We start from the raw sequence: 16350 nt of genomic DNA, 5'->3' as shown, positions 1-16350 counted from the left end.
TTGCTATTTTAGTGGAAACAATCCCAAATGTCTTGTTTTCATCAAGACTGTTTCCTGATTGGATCTCTATACTCGCTGGCGTGTCTGTGGATTTGGCAGCACGGGTGTGTTTTTCCCTGTGTGCTCATGTGGTTGTGAGTCTATGTTTTGTATACATGTGTGTGTGGGGCCAGTCTGGCACTTAACACCTTTTCAGATTATGCAAGAAAACATCAGCTCACAAAAGACTTATAAATACCTATCAGCTGTTATGCTTTTCTGTCATATATGTGCTGTTACAATGGTTGATGCTCACAGTGTTTTATATAATGAGGTCAGGATGTTTAAAAGTAACCCTGTGAGCCGGGGGGCATTCAGACTGCTCTAAATGGCTTTTTTCAGACTGTGAGTGAACTGAGCTGCTGCCCTGTGGAACAGAATAAGATCAATAAAGTTCAGGTTAAAGTTACTATATTTGTACCCAGAGGTAGATTTGTTCTGCGCTAAGTGGGTCGTCCATCCTGACGCTCGCATTTTCTAAACAAACACAGACAACAGATAAACACAATGCATCATAATGAAGAGATAAATAACAATCGGACTCTTTTGACTAATGACTGCTGGAACAAAGCTATTTTTAAGCCTTGTTGTTGTGCACTTTGGGACTAGTGTCAAGTAAAATCAAAGCAGCCAGCCAGTGTGACTGTCTGGCGTACAGGGATGATGGGTTCAGCTGTGGCTCAACAATCAGTCTATTAGACCATTTAACAAATAGACTGAGTTAGTGAGTATCTGTTCTTTACAGACACATATCCATGATAGACAGTTTGCTGCAAAGGTCAGATTTGAATCAATAAATGTTCCATATTTATAAGGCTGAATACCATCGACTGTCTGTCCCTTAATGGTCATGATCTACTCTGTCTGTGTAGATTTCATTTTCTGTGTTAAGAATTTTTAGTATTTTTTTAAGCCAAATACAGGACATCAGAACAGAAGACAGCTCCTTTCAACAGCCCAACAAGTCATCAGCAATCTTCCTTGGCAGCAGTCAGACAAGCTTCATCATTATTAATTTTTTTTAACTTAAATTAGAATTCAGCCATAATAAAACAAAAGCAAATAGAAGAAATTACAGTATTATATACATATATCCTCATGTACATTATATACACATTAATGCATAGATACCCACAAATATACGAGCAGATGAGATCCAAGCTCCTGCTTTGAGTATTTACGGAAAATGTATTTTATTTTGTAGCATTACATCAAAACATTCTTCTGACAATAATAGAGAAAAAACTCCAACAATCAGATAAACCCTTATGAGCAAGCACTTGGCAAAAGTGGGAAGGAAAAACTCCCATTTAACAGGAAGAAACCTCCAGCGTGATCAGGCTCAGGGAGACGCAGCCGTGTGCCATATCTGGTTGGATTTGGACGGAAGACAGGGCGAAACTGTGAAAGAGAGCCTGAGTTTAATAATAAGTAATGACTAAATGCAGAGTGGTGCATAAACACAGAGTGAAAAGATGTGAATGACACCCAAACAGTGATTCAGGCCTAGACTGCTCCAGCCAAGCCCATTGCACTGTAACTAAGGGAGGGTTCAAGATTACCTGATCCAGCCCTAGCTTTATCAAAAATAGAGTTTTTAGACTAATCTTGAAAGTAGAGAGAGTCGGTCTCCTGAATCCAAACAGGGAGCTGGTTCTACAGAAGAGATCCTCCGATTCTACTTTTAAATATCCTAGGTACCACAATTAAGCCTCCAGTCTGAGAGTGAAGTGCCCTGTTGGTGTGATATGATATTATGAGGTCTAGATATTCTCCCCATTTTCTATACTTTATCTCTAACCTTATAATATGTCTCTCTAACCGTAGATATATACCATAGAAAGTTTCTTTAGCAATCCCACTATTTCTCGGCTAATGTCGTGTGAAAATCTTTTTCTTCTTTTGTCCTCATTTGAATACATTTTCTTGTAATCAGTGATTATATATTTTGCCTTGGTTGTGTTTAAATGAAGGTAAGACCGACCGCACCGTTTAACAAAATCAGCTACGGCTGACCTCACTATCCTGGAGCTGACTAACATTAACATCAGCATTCTTGTTTAATCTATACAACCACCTAAACACAGTGGCCAAGAAATAGTAAGGCACATTTAAATTTGTAATTTTAACACTGCGGCTTTTGTGTGTATGAAATCAGATATAAAATTTAAATTGCTGAGCATGAAGTGAGCTGGCAGGCCGATATGTTGAATGCAGCCAGAGCCAAGGTAGTTAAGCTAGCAGACTGTGAGCTTCTTATTTAAGCTATTCGCTTTTTATCAGAGTGGTATTATTATCATTTTACTTGCACTTTTTGGGAAACTCAGCCTCACAGATGAATCCTAGTCCCAGACTTCAAGGAAAAGACAGTGAAGATGACCAAAGAATTTACCCATAATCCATGACTGTGAAACTGAGCCGCAACATAATGATTTTCTCAGACGTCTAATAAAAAACTGACATTTACTTTTTGAAAAAGAGAGCAGTCATGTCTTCACAATGCACCCAAACCCCCAAAAATGTGCAAAGTCTACTTTCCCACCAAAGAAAACCAGCTCGCTCTAAGTGTAATCACACTGTTTGATATACTACAAACCATAGAGGCCTCTGTTGGAAATCCCCACAATTTCTGGTTTCGTTTTTCATACCCCAACTCTTCTTTCTCTACTCCACCCTCCACCCTTCACCACCTCCTGCTCCATTCCTCATCAGTCAACATTCACACGTATCCAAGCGCGCACATATGCACACTGTAAATGTGGCTCTCTTGCATTCGTCAAAGTGGGATGCGACGCTGATTAGCTTCCTGGCAGGAACGCTACCACCCACCCCCTGAGTCGAGGACGGGTTCCTCCTGGAGGACCCTAGAGTGGGTGGAGATCTGTAGCCGCTGCTGTTTGTTTGCACTGTGTCCTTATTTCCGTGAATTCTGCGCTGACAGGAAGCGTGGAGGGGAGACGGGACAATGGGCTATTGTGAGACCACGCTTTATGTCAGTACAGTCTAAAACAGGAAACCACACTAAGACGTACGCATGCATACACAAACTCAAAGTTGCCCTCACAAAGACTGTCATGTTCCATGTCCAGTTTTTAAGCGGGGACAGAATATTTTCTGAAGATGTAACAATCTTTGAGTCTTTAAGTAATTTCAAATTTCACCTGCATTCTGAACCAAACTAAACCTCAACCAAACAGCTACCTCTTAAGAGATGACAGAAAATGTCTTTCTATTCAGGAATTTCAAGATAACAACGAATATGAACCATACATACTGGTATACTTCTCCTTTGATATGGGAGGGTCTCTTATATTCTTTTTAGACGTGGCTATGTAACTAAAAGCTATTTTTTATGTCTCTATGGTCAAGCCTAATCTTCATTCATAGCTTGGTTGCTTACCTTTGAACACTGCATGTTGGAGCGTCACATCTTTGTAGTAATTCTGTTTAGCCAGCTGGAGAAACAATTAACTGAACGGTGCCACGAAGGCAGGGTTCAAAATGTTATCTTCCTGTTTCTGAACCAGAAAAAACAGAAGTTACATCAATCTTTAAAAAAAGAAGACAACCAAAAATACAAAATAACAACAGATAGAACCGTAACTTATTGTAGACTTTATTGTTGCGGAGCCTCAGCTCATTTACTGTTTGAAACAGGCTGATCTTTAAGGCCACCCTCCTCTTCTGGTTGGCTGTCTCATGCAAACAAAAGATTTGAACAGCAGGTGGGTGAGACTCCCGTGATCACAGAAAGAGTGTGTCTGACATGACTACATTATGGACGAAGGTCTAAACATGATGGACTCATACATTACTCCACATGAAAGAGGAGTCTTTACTGTTCATTTTCTTTTGGCCGATCCTTTTAGAGGTTGTCACCGTGGAGCCTATAGTGGATCATCTATCTTCAGCTCACCCTACATCCCCTCCTTCACTACATCCATGAATCTTCTCTGTGGTTTTCCACTTTTCCTCCTGCCTGGCTGCTCCTCTCCTTCACGCACATGTGTTCAATCTTGCTTTTGCTGAGTTTCATCCCTCTTCCCTCCACCATACCGCCAACCCTTCAGATTCTTCCACCTGCTCCTTACTCTCACTACTAATCACAATGTCATCTGAAAACATTATAGTCCTGACCTTGTCTGACAGCTTGTCCATCACCACTGTAAACAAGAAGTGACTCAGAGCCGATCCCTGATATAGTCCCACCCTCCATCTCTGCCTCCTTGTCCTCGTACGTGTTCTACACAACCCTCAAATACTTCTCTGCCAGCCTCCACAGTTCCTCTTTTGGCAACCTATTATCTGTTTTTTCTAGATCCACAAAGACAGTGAAACTTCTCCTTACATTTTCAATACTTCTCCATCAATACTCTCAATCTCACATCTGTCATGCCTTTTCTCAGCATGGAGCCACGCTGCTGCTCACTGATCATCATTTCTTAACCTACAACTTGTTCCAGTAATTGTATTGTTCTATGTTATGGCCAGTTAGCTTTACCATACCTCCACAGGTATATTAAGTTGACCAACAACCTTTCCACTCTTCATTCACTTCATAACTGCCCTCACTTCCTCCTCACTAGTCCTCTGCACTTCCTGGTTCATTAACTTTCCTCTACATGTCCTCTTCTTGCTTTCATTGTCTCCATTCATGAGCTACCTAGAGTACTCCTTCCACTTTTTCAACAGACTCCCTTTAGTTGTTACTATGTTTCCATCCTCCAACCTGCTGCACATCCTTCCCAGCTCATTCTTTGGGTCTAGGCAATGATTCAAGTCTTTATCCCCTTCTAATGTCCTCACAGAAAACTCACTACAAAACTTTTTCTTTGCCTTTGCCACCTCTGTGTTTACCATACACCGAGCCTCCCAGTACTCTTGTCTCCTCTTCAAACCAGGGAAATAGTGCTGATAATACATTGTTTTAAACTTTCCACACATCTTCCTTTATTCTGCTCAGTCACAGACATACACACAGATGGGTTTTTCCGACTGCCATGTCCAAATGTCAGGCTGTGACCACAGCAATGTCACCTTTCAGGTTATCGGGGAGAGCCGAGCCCTGAAGCTGGATGATGTGTGGCTTCACATAGACTCTCAAAAGAGTCAAAGGAAGGGGAAGATACAGGAGAAGGGCGGCTATTTACAGACCACAAATACATGCCAGAGTAACGCAGTTTTCTGTGCATGTGTGCATGTGTGTGTGTGTACATGCAGTTGAGTGTGGATTCTTTTGTCAAAGCCTGTGAATCTAAAGGTGTGACAACACAGACGCTTATATAAACTGTACTAAATGTTTACTCAGTTAATCCACTGGTCAGTGATGTACAAGGCCCCGATAGGAGATCAGAACAAAGGCTCATATGTCTTTGTGCTGTGAGAAATGTCAGTGTGTGACCTCTGTGGTCTTTGCATATGGATGATTGACCTAGAAGACTGAACCTGTGTGCGCTGCCTTCACTCACACACAAACACATCAGGCGTGCCTCTGATCTAAAGCATGAACAAAATCCCAGTCATGCTAACCAAAAACATGCTCCAGGAGTGTTTGGACAGATTGCTAAGTGGTTATCTAAGCTGGACTGCACCGGGTGCCGGCGTCTGTCTGCAACTCACTGTAATTATTTCTCAGTATGTTTGCCCTGGTGGCATTTAAATGACAACGTGTAAATGCAAGTGGTCAGGTTGCAAGTGTGAAAATAGCTGTTGATTGAGGTTTCTATTTCAATGTGATGAGGAAGAAAGGGGTTTTACTGCTTTCATGTGAGTAAGAGCGAGAGCTGTATTTTGTCACATTGGGGGTGATGGTTATTGCTTGGATTTAAATGTGAAAAATAACAGTATGTGATATTTTCAAGCTAACAAGTGGAAAAGCCTGTTGCTTCAAAATTAGTACAAATAGCTGCGTTGACATGATGATGACAGTTGTCGGTCTAATTTGATACCACAGCTGATTAGTGCTAAAGTCAGGAATTCTCCCAGAGACTGTTTTTAAAGGGTTTATGTAACCACCACAGCATGACCCATTGATTTATACGCTATCTTTCTGAAGTCTGCTGTTCTGGCATTTTGACTTGTTGTTTTTCTTTGGACAAGCAGGAAGCGTAGACCTCTAAGTTAACAGCTAATGCTAACTAGCCTGATTAGCAAGGTACATCCACAGACTGTAGACCTTATATGAAAAATATTTATATTTCACTTACTGCAAAAAATAAAATCTAGAGGGCCTAGAGACTGAACAGCGACCCAGTGGCACTAGGGGAAAATGTGCATTCTCGGACCATTTGCTGGAGGTTGACAGTAGCTGCAAGGTAAAACTGGTCAGCTGACCAATTAAGCTAGCAGCCCTTACTTGTTCCTTTCAACAACCTTAAATATTAGGAAGGAGACAGAAACAAGATCTCACAAGCAAAGCAGTTTTGGTGTAAGGCAGTAAACATGTATTTTTGTACTGTAGAGTCATCATGGGAGTGTGTGAGGATTCAGAGCCTGCTTCAAGTGGAACTGCCGATTTTCTCTTATGACTTCATTTTTAAGCTCTGGTGGCTGCCACTTGAATTCTTCACATATGCCTTTAAATGTAATTTGTTGCCACTAGGGATAATGCATGATGCTATAACACTGAGCACAGCAGCTGTTGCATTAAAAGGTCAAGCTAGTACTTGCAAGCATTGAGTAAAAGGGCATTTGTGAGCCAGGAGGACTTTCTGTAGGTGAAGGTGACTGTTACCAGTGTTGCACTGCTGTACTGAACAAATGGTAAATGGCCTGTATTTGTATAGCGCTTTACTAGTCCCCTAAGGACCCCAAAGCGCTTTACACATCCAGTCATCCACCCATTCACACACTGGTGATGGCAAGCTACATTGTAGCCACAGCCACCCTGGGGCGCACTGACAGAGACGAGGCTGCCGGACACTGGCGCCACCAGGCCCTCTGACCACCACCAGTAGGCAACGGGTCAAGTGTCTTGCCCAAGGACACAACGACCGAGACTGTCCAAGCCAGGGCTCAAACCGGCAACCTTCCGATTACAAGGCGAACTCCCAACTCTTGAGCCACGATTGCCCCAAGTTAAAAAGAGGTCCGTAAAGAGGTCAAAGAGCCGCTCTCCACCGTTTTAAAGCTGGAGCCAAGCGCAGTTGTGGGATGACTCTGTGAAGAATGGTAGACAGTTGCCGCTGATATTTTAGTTAGGACTACATTTCTTAATCAGCTCACAGAAACAACAGCGGATAAGAAGAAGTACGACTGTTACAGTGACTTTCAGTCTTTTCCCAGCTCAGCTCTGGTTTGGGGCCCTTTTCTTTTTCGCATCGTTTTCTTACCCTGCTTGTGTGATTGCCTGTCTCCTCATGGCCCACTGCCCAGCCACCACTGGGTAGCATTCCTCACCCTGAGCCAACTGGAAGAAAGGGGTCGAAGGGGGGGAGAGGAGAAGGACAAATCCAAGGAATGAGGGGAAGAACCACAGTAGGTCTTCTACTACGTTATATATCTGTGACCTCGCTGGAGAGGCGAGGAGCAATTTTTTCTGCTCTTTCCAGAGTTTTCACAGCGCCCACAGGTCATAAACCTTCCTCTTCAGCTCTTCTGTTTATAGTCACATCCACTCAGTCTCAGACAGCTGCTCACTCATTACAACACTCTCACTCATGCCACAAGAAACCCTCACAGTTTGACCATGCAGGGATCTACTAAAATACACATAGCATGCAAGGACCCATAGGGTTACTTTCTTTTTTTTCACAGTAGGGAATGAAATGCCATATCTTGAAGGTAACTTATGATGCCTGTGCTGCTGCTGAGGTGCAAAAATAAAGGATTTGCTGAGAAAGCAGACTGGACTCCACCCTGCCCTTCAGCTCTTATTTCTTCTGTGTGTGTGTTTGTGTGAGTTCTAAAACTTGTAGGAACTTGTGTGCACGGCAGTACAGAGGATTTTGTGTGTGTGTGTAGTGTGTGTATGTGTGTGGCAAGTTCTTTGGGAACTACTGGCAGATGGAGTAAGACTGTGGGCATAGAGAGATGGATAGAGAGCTTGGCACAGCCTGCAACCCAAGCCACACTGCAACAGAAGAGCCACGCATACAGTCCTCTCGCTTTCATTTCTCTCTCCCAGTGTTTTCACTGTACTGGTATTCCTCAGCGTGGATCGCCTTCTGTCTCGGCACACTGCAGTCAATGCATTCCTTCCTGTGATCCCACTGAAACCCCTTTTTAAAGTAATAAAAATCACACACTGAAGAAAACACAAAACAATCCAAGCCCTTGCAGCTAAAGTGTGTGAAATAAAATACTGTGACTGCAATACTCAAAAGAATCTAATAGGACTTAATATCTCGATTCCTATGATAAGTCAGGACTCTTTGTTGTAGACAGTGAGAATAGAGTACCATCACCACAGAATCTGAAGTCTGGAGGTTTGTGGCGTCCCCAGACAGACCATAGACCCTGTGTCATTTGCATCCCATAGTTATTTTCTTTATTTTAAATCCAGATGCAATTGATGCTTTGATGCAGTTGCTCATGGAAAGTAGTACCTCTTTAAAGGAAGACATTGTGCCAGTTTGCTGGTCTGTAGGATTCAGATGTGTTTCTCTCTGAGACGAACATGGCAGCATAGCTTAGGTTTCCACAATGTTCTTTATATAGATGAGACCAAAATGGATATATTTGGCCTTAATGCATGAAAACTCAACACAGCTGCAACTGTCTACCATAAACACTTCATGCCAACTGTCAAGCACGGTGGTGAAGAGGTGATAATTTGGACTTTGCAGCTACAGGACCTGAGCACCTTGCATTCACTGAACCAACCATGATCTCCTCCTAGAGTCAAATGTGAAGGTAATGTCCCAAAGAGTCAAGTTGTTGCCATGGCCGAGTGAAAGCCCAGAGCATAACCTGACTGAAATGCTGTGGAGTTACCTTATGAGAGGTGTGTTTAACCGAATCTCCACCAAACACAATGAACTTCTCAAGAAGAACAGACTAAAATTCTTCCACAACAATGTGAAACTGATAAATGTGACACAGAAAACTATCACAAGCTTCAACTTTCAACTTATTGATGCTAAAGGTTGTTCTACTGCAAGCTATGAAATCAATGTGTAAATTGCATAGTACCTTGGTATATTATGTAATCATTATTATGACATTTGTCATATTCTTGAACCTTTTTAAATCAGTAGCATAAATTTTACTGGATTGGTTTTATGACATGAAAGTTGCCCCCAAACCCATGCACCTGGGCGAAAGGAGCTATCCACTGAGGGAGCTTGGTTTTACAGAGCATATCCAATGCCTGCTGGGTAAATTTAAGGAGAATAAAATAACGGAGCAAATGCAAAAAAGGCACAAGATTTCCATTTGTGGGTTAGCAGGTACAGAACAAAAATCAAAGAAAGGAAACCTTCCTCAGATTATCTGCAGGTATACGAACCTGAAGAAGTCTTTTTTTTTTTTTTAAATCCACCACAAAATATAACATAGAAAATTCATGCAAAGTATTCTGCGTACATGCTGCTGCTCCACTGATTTTCCCTCCGAGTCACTGATGTCTAACACGAAAACAATGTCTTCATTGTAACTGTTTGACACTTCTTTCCAACTTTACTTTGGCAAGCTGATGAAAACTTAGTCCAGGGAGAGCTCTTCAATTGGCTTTTCAGAAGCACTTACATATGATTTGGGAAAGATACTGAGAGAAACAAAAATATCTGGTAGTCTTTAAAAAGTTGTATAATTAGATCAGTGGCTTTAGGCTGCAGTGGAAAATATTTGCAGCACAGTGTAATGACAGACAAAGAGGAGAAGGAACGGCTGGACCAGCACTCATAAAACACAGGCGCACAGTAAGCCAGAACTGAACGCAACCACACAGCTTAAGATAATTAGATAATGGAAAGGCACTTAATGGTCCTATCAGTGTTTTCCTTCTCACACCTCCTCCATAAAATGATTAATTTAGAATTCAGGAATGTATGTTCACTGTTTAGTCTTCAGCCTCTCCGGATTGTAACCCCTGACCCAACCAGATCACTAGAACGCCTCTGAAAACCATCAAGCATCTGCTTATCTAAACTATCCCTCGCCAAGGGACGCTCTCCTCATCATTCAATCTCCTTCCATCCTTAACCAGAACTCCACTAACAGGAGACTTCTTTTTCACCCGTGCAGACTCTAACAGGCCGGACAGGCATTTCCTCTGGGTGGGACCTGAGAGCAGAGACATTCTTGAGCCAGGCACCTCCACTTCCTGTCTCTGTTAACGCTGCTCTGAAAGACAAACTGTCTGGACCTGTGCTTATTTTACACTTTATTTGAGGCGGTTAAATAGAGCACAAAAGCAGATTGGCTTTAAATTGCAATATCACTGATGTTGAACGTAAACAAGAGTGAGACGTGCAAGCTCACAGTCGTAGAGAACGTGGAGAGAGCACAACATTGCTGTGAACACAACTAAATGATGCGAGACAGAAAACTGCAAACCATAAGATAACGATGCAATGCTGGAACATGAAAGCTAAATGAAGAATTTGAACCAATACATTTTTATGATTTCATTCATGAGGTTTAAAGTCAGCTATCACATTCCCCATCCTTCTCATTACTACTGTATCCCATTCCACTTTACCTCCCGCAGGCAAACTTCCATATCATATCTTTTATCTGAAATTCAAATTTCAGCTGTGGGAAAAAGTTAAGATAGACAATGAGACACTCAACTTCATGATCAAACTTGCATCTGGTATTGTTTGCACTATTTTAAGTGTAATGAGTCACAGCACAGCCATGGAGCCAAGAGATATCATTAGATCCTATCCCCCAGTCTGTTTACTCTCTCATGCTCCCCCCCACCCAGCTTAGATAGAAAGCTGTTGTAAATTTCTAAGCCTTCACTGCTTGCAAATGTTTTCCTTTGCGTGTGTGTGTGTGCATGCACACCACAGGGTGTTAAATAGAGTAGGTGCGAAAAAATTAACTAATGACCTCCTATGGCTCAACAGCTGCTCCAGAGTGTTGCTATTTGAGAGCTGGAGGCATTCAGAGAAGGAAGACGGGGGTTCTTTGTGGTTGCGAGTGTGGTGTGTTTGTGACAGCTGTCAAGTAAATGTAATTATTTATCCCTTCTTTACAAATGGCGATGGAATATAATTTGTAATGTGATATGAGCAGTTTTTAAAACTCCAGTCATTGGCCCCATTTCAAAAATGGCCGATTGTCATGTGTTAGGGTCTGTAATAGTTGCATACAGAATTTGACTGGTAAATCTGGAGCAGGTCCCATTGATGAGGCACTGAGTTAAAGCAAACAGAATTGAACGTTGTAGGAAAATAAAACCGCTTTCTAATTTTGTCATGCAGGCCTGCATCTAAAAGAAAATTGAGTAATATATGACAGATTAAAAAGTATAGAACTTACAGCAATTTAGTCATAGTAACAAAATGTAATTAGTATTTAACAAAATTGTTGTTTGAAACTTCAGTGAGGTATACGTATCATTCTATCTGTATGCCTGTGTTTGTGTTGCCATTGGAAATATGTCATCCAAAAAGGTTTATTTACCTTTTGATCAATAATTTGTTTCCTCCGTTTAATTCAGTTTGTTTCACTTATCAGCAATTTTTTAAATTCTTTTTGCGTAAAGTTAAAAACAAACCTCTTGTGTACTATAAAAACAATATAAATGTGCAAACCATTTCCTCACACTTATTCTACCCGCACCCTTTGAAACCAAAGTCTCGTTAGGTTTGGGTTACATTTGTGTGTTTCTGCTGCCCCCTAAAGGCTCACTCGGAACAAGACTCCTCCCCACGCCATATTAAAAACTTCCAACATCACCTTTATTTAACTCGCATTCAAAGACGAAGTTTGTAATTTGGAGAAACTGTTCATGTGGTGAACGACTAATAATATGACCGTGTTTAGAGATAACACAACAGGTCACTCCTCCACTTTGGTACTAGACAAAAAACAACTCTTCTCTTCACAGCTAACAGTGCGTTTGCAGAGTTCAGTTTATCAGTGCCGACTCATCAGTAGTGCTTTTCTCACTTTTTCTCACACAGGGAATGGAGAAGATCAATCTGCTCAGCGTATTCAAATCCAGGCCTGTGGGGAAGAACATAGCAGCCATGTTAAAGAGGAACCTGAAAAAAGGATGAGCAGCTCCTGTTTTGGAAATGAATAAAATACATTACCATATACAACAAACAAACCCACAGTTTCTACAACCATCTCACCGTCCGGGTGTCTCCAGGATCAGAGGGACGTTGTCCAGCCTGGGCTCATTGACAATTTCTTGAAAGGCAGAGATTCCAATGTGACCTTTACCGATATCTTCATGCCGATCCAGGTTACAGCCAAGTTTACCTTCAGGTTACACAGAAAGAATAAGGAAAGACAACTAGAGACTTGCATGTGTGATTTTTCTGTCTCTATGCCCTGGCTATACCTTTGGAGTCATTAAGATGAATGGCCTTGAGGTAGTGGAGCCCCACTTCTTGGTCAAACTCATCCAGCATGGCCTTCACGCCTCCCTCTGCAGCAAGGTCGTATCCTCCCAAGACGAGACATAAAACAACAATTGAGCACAGAAAGAAACTCTCAGGTCTTATGCCAGGTTGAATATTTTAAGGTATCACAGCCCTGTTGGACAGAAAACAAATTTGAGGTTAACAGGCTGCTATCAGGTTTCACTCACCTGCTGCAAATGCATGGCAGGTATCCAGACATACTCCTACTCTGGTCTGGTCTCGCACTCTGTCTATGATGCTCTTTAGCTCACAAAACTTGCCGCCCACCGTACTGCCTTGGCCACTCATGTTCTCTAACACTGACCACACAGAAAGCCCGGAGAGCGAGAGACAAAGAAAGAATAAAAAAGGTTTTTAATATGACACACTCATACATTTGTAATATTTCTCTGTCGTTATCTCTTCAAACAGAGTCTGAACGCAGCTTTTGCTGTTGTATTCTGCTGTACGGTTTACCCCAGGTGTCAACAAGTAAAAGGCCCAGGTACACTCTTGGTTGCGTCCATCACGCCACACAATGTGCTACCTATGCTCACATCTAAACCTATCAAACGCAGAACAGCTAACATGACATCATACCTTTGTACTGTGGGAGAAAGTTGGAGAGCGAGAGCACCCAGTCAATCAGCAGGGTCGAACCCCAGACTTTCTTGATGGGAGGTGACAGCTCCAACCACTGAAAGTTGCACTGGCATTTATGTCAAACTTTCGTTAACATTAAAATGTCAGGCAAAGTTCAAATGGCTTTGTATTTAACAGACGTGCCATGCAAACATCATTCCTGTTGATAGGCATCAAAATCCAGTCATCAGGCACTTCATTAGATATGCATCTAATTAGTCACATGGCAGCAACTCAATGCAGGGAGAATTAAAAAAAATTTAAGTGACCTGGAATGTCGCATGGTTGGGCTGGTCTAAATATTATAGAAACTGATGATTTTCTAGGATTTTCCCACTTCTATCGTTTACAGAGAACCATCCAAAAAAGAAAAAAAAAATATCAATTGGGTGGCAATTCCTTGTTGATGCCAGAAGTCAGAGGAAAATGGTAAGACTGCTCTGAGATGATAGACATGCAAAGGTAATTTAAATAACCACTTGTTACAACCATGATATGCAGAAGAGCACAAACACAAAACACATCAAATCTTGAAGTAGATGGGCTACAACAGCAGAAGACCAGAATGGGTCCCACTCTGAGCTAAGAGTAGAAAACTGAGGATACGGTTAAAATCAGCTCACCAAAACTACACAACAGGAGAGTGGAGAAACATTACTTGGTCTGATGAGTTTGGATGGTAGGGTCTGAATTTTCTTTATTGTTGGTACTGTACTCAAATGGTATTAAGGCAGTTCTAAAGGCAAAAGTGGGTCCAGCCCCACAGTAGCATGGATTATCTAATAAAGGTTTTACTGAGTGTATAGAATAACTATATATAAAGAGATTTAGTCCACTAACAGAAAGCTTAACAACATGAAGTTATATTTTGTGTAGGGATTCTTTGGATTCTTGTGTTAGAAAAACTCCGACCTGACTCTACTACCTCTATGCTACAAGCGCCGCCACAAACAGTCCTCTGGGTGATCACGTTTTTGTAGGCTTTGCTGGTGTGGAATGTGCTGCCTCCACTCTAAAGGTTTGCAGATTCAGTAGATTCCTTTTAAAAAGTCTGCAAAAGGCATATCTGTTTAGTCAAGCCTTTCGGTAATATGTATTCACCAGAGACCAGATGTATAACTGGAGTGTACACAAAAACGTACATACGCCTTTCCCTGCCCACCCACACAGGCTTGATGGAGCACTTTTGTGTATTAAGGCATAAATCACTGAGTTTTTGACAACTGGTTCTTTGCTACATTGTTTATCTCCCTTTTGTACTTTGGCTTAAAAACTCATCTTTTAGAAACGGGGAGGATAGGACATTTAGTAAGATTGACATGCACTGCTAATTGGTTTACAGTATGCCAGAGCAGCTACTGACCTTTACGGCAATGATTTATAGTCCTCTGCTGGACAGCACAGGATTTAGAACCAAATACAATAAAGAAGTGCTTTATGACATATGGTTTATAAAAGATGGATACAATCACTATGGCGTCATTAATTAGTAAAGTCTTGTTATGAAACCTCTGGCTGAGCTTTGTTGCTATGCTATTGGGTTCTTTCTGTTTTGAAAACCAGGTGAGCAAGTTCATACGGTAGTTACTTGCCACAGGCCCACACTAAGGTCTACCCAATTTTGTGCTCCTTCATATGCATTTTCTATAATATGAACTTCATGCTGTATTTAAATAAGACTTCAAACCAGCTATAAACCCACTGGTATAGTGCCTGCTGAGGTCAGAGATCAGAGTCAGATCCAGAAAAAGCTGGGAAAAACAGGATTTGTTTTGGTTCTTAGCCATGTGGGGCCATTCAGGTTTCACTGACAATTATGGCTAATACTTTTCTTTAGCCTGATCAGTGCTCTGTACAGTGGCAGTACAGATTAAACATTTATATAGTTTTATTGCTTTTTATGTTCAGTGCCGCCATCTTGGATTGCTAACTCAGGGCATGTTGGTCTGCTTCAATTTTCCAAGTGGGAAATCAGAGCTGAAGGGGCGTTCCACAAAAAAGTTTCGACTGGGAACTTGGAATTTTCAGTTGTCTTATTCGTGAAACCACAATTTCTGCAACCAGAGTTGCTGCCCCCTGTTGGTTATTAGAAAGAATGCACTGGCTTCACTTTTCAGACTGGGAACCTATGTCCATCTTTTAGATGGAGTCTATGAGTTTTATTATTACCTCTGGCAGTGTCTCTGCATATGGGTTTCATCAAAAAGGCAATGACTACAAGGTAGATACACACTGCTGGTTGTTTCAGGTGCTCTGGCGGCCCTCTGTACCTGTAACCACTGATGGTGTTTGCTGGTGAGCATAATTGATGGCGCTCGCAATCTTGTCCACACACTGCTCAGTGGTGATGGTACCCAGGGAGGAGCCGGGGTGGAAGTTATAGAGGCTGAGACCCAGGAGGTTGCAGCGGCTGAGCTCGTCCACCAGCATGGCCTGGCTCTTTTCAAACACATCTAGTTGAAAACATGGCATGCAGGTTAGACCAAAACGGAGAATAATTCTGCAAAGTATAATAAGAGATAACTAGGCATGAAAGGAATGGTAGACAATAATCAGTGTCTGACGGACCCTCTTTAGGAGATCCACAGTTCATCAGGTAGGAACCATGAGGCAAGATATGAGCTGGGTCAAACCCCTGTTGGGAACACAGCTCCTGAAACTTTGCTGCAGCTGTATGGTCCAATGCAGGCCTCTTCCACGATCGCTGGGAGCCCAGGAACAGGGCGAAACTGCTGCCGCCCATCTCTGTACAGGACTCCACGGCTTTCCATATCCCACCTGTGGACGTGACGTCACACAAGTGTAAGTAAGTGTGTTTATCTTAAAGGGTTCCAAGAAGACGACATTAGGCCCTACCTTGAATGCCAACATGAGCTCCAATGTACTTCTTAGTTGCGCGGATGTTCTTCCTGTGTCCTCTCTCCTCGGTGTCCTCGCCCTCCTTTACTCCTGCAGAGGCATCCTCGTTTTTCCTTTTCCTCGTTCCCCTTTTTCTCTGACTCATGCTATGAAGAGAAAGTTGTAAGCAGCCCTTACGAAATAAGCAATAAGTTGACTGTCAGAAGTTTATGGAGGTCAAATAGCCTGTTTTATGCATCCCTCCAGGCAGAAGCCAGCCAGTCAGAGGGCTTCCACGCAGCTGCTA

At 42.1% G+C, this 16350-nt stretch overlaps 1 protein-coding gene across 1 annotated transcript; it reads right to left on the bottom strand.

Annotated features, from left to right (window-relative positions):
- Positions 1 to 11869: 11869 nt before the first annotated feature.
- si:ch211-141o9.10 (putative endonuclease 4) lies at positions 11870 to 16349 on the bottom strand. The gene is made up of 7 exons (XM_004557555.6): positions 16062 to 16349; positions 15774 to 15983; positions 15476 to 15658; positions 12752 to 12883; positions 12503 to 12607; positions 12291 to 12420; positions 11870 to 12159 (listed from the first exon to the last, which is right to left on the bottom strand). The coding sequence occupies exons 1-7, from the start codon at positions 16207 to 16209 to the stop codon at positions 12099 to 12101; spliced, it is 969 nt and encodes a 322-aa protein (XP_004557612.2). The 5' UTR covers positions 16210 to 16349; the 3' UTR covers positions 11870 to 12098.
- Between the last annotated feature and the right edge of the window lies 1 nt (position 16350).

This window comes from Maylandia zebra, linkage group LG8 (assembly GCF_041146795.1).
Source record: "Maylandia zebra isolate NMK-2024a linkage group LG8, Mzebra_GT3a, whole genome shotgun sequence".
In the NCBI taxonomy this organism is placed as follows: domain Eukaryota; kingdom Metazoa; phylum Chordata; class Actinopteri; order Cichliformes; family Cichlidae; genus Maylandia; species Maylandia zebra.
Note: the sequence above shows the minus strand (reverse complement) of the source record. Positions and strands in the feature narration are given on the sequence as shown.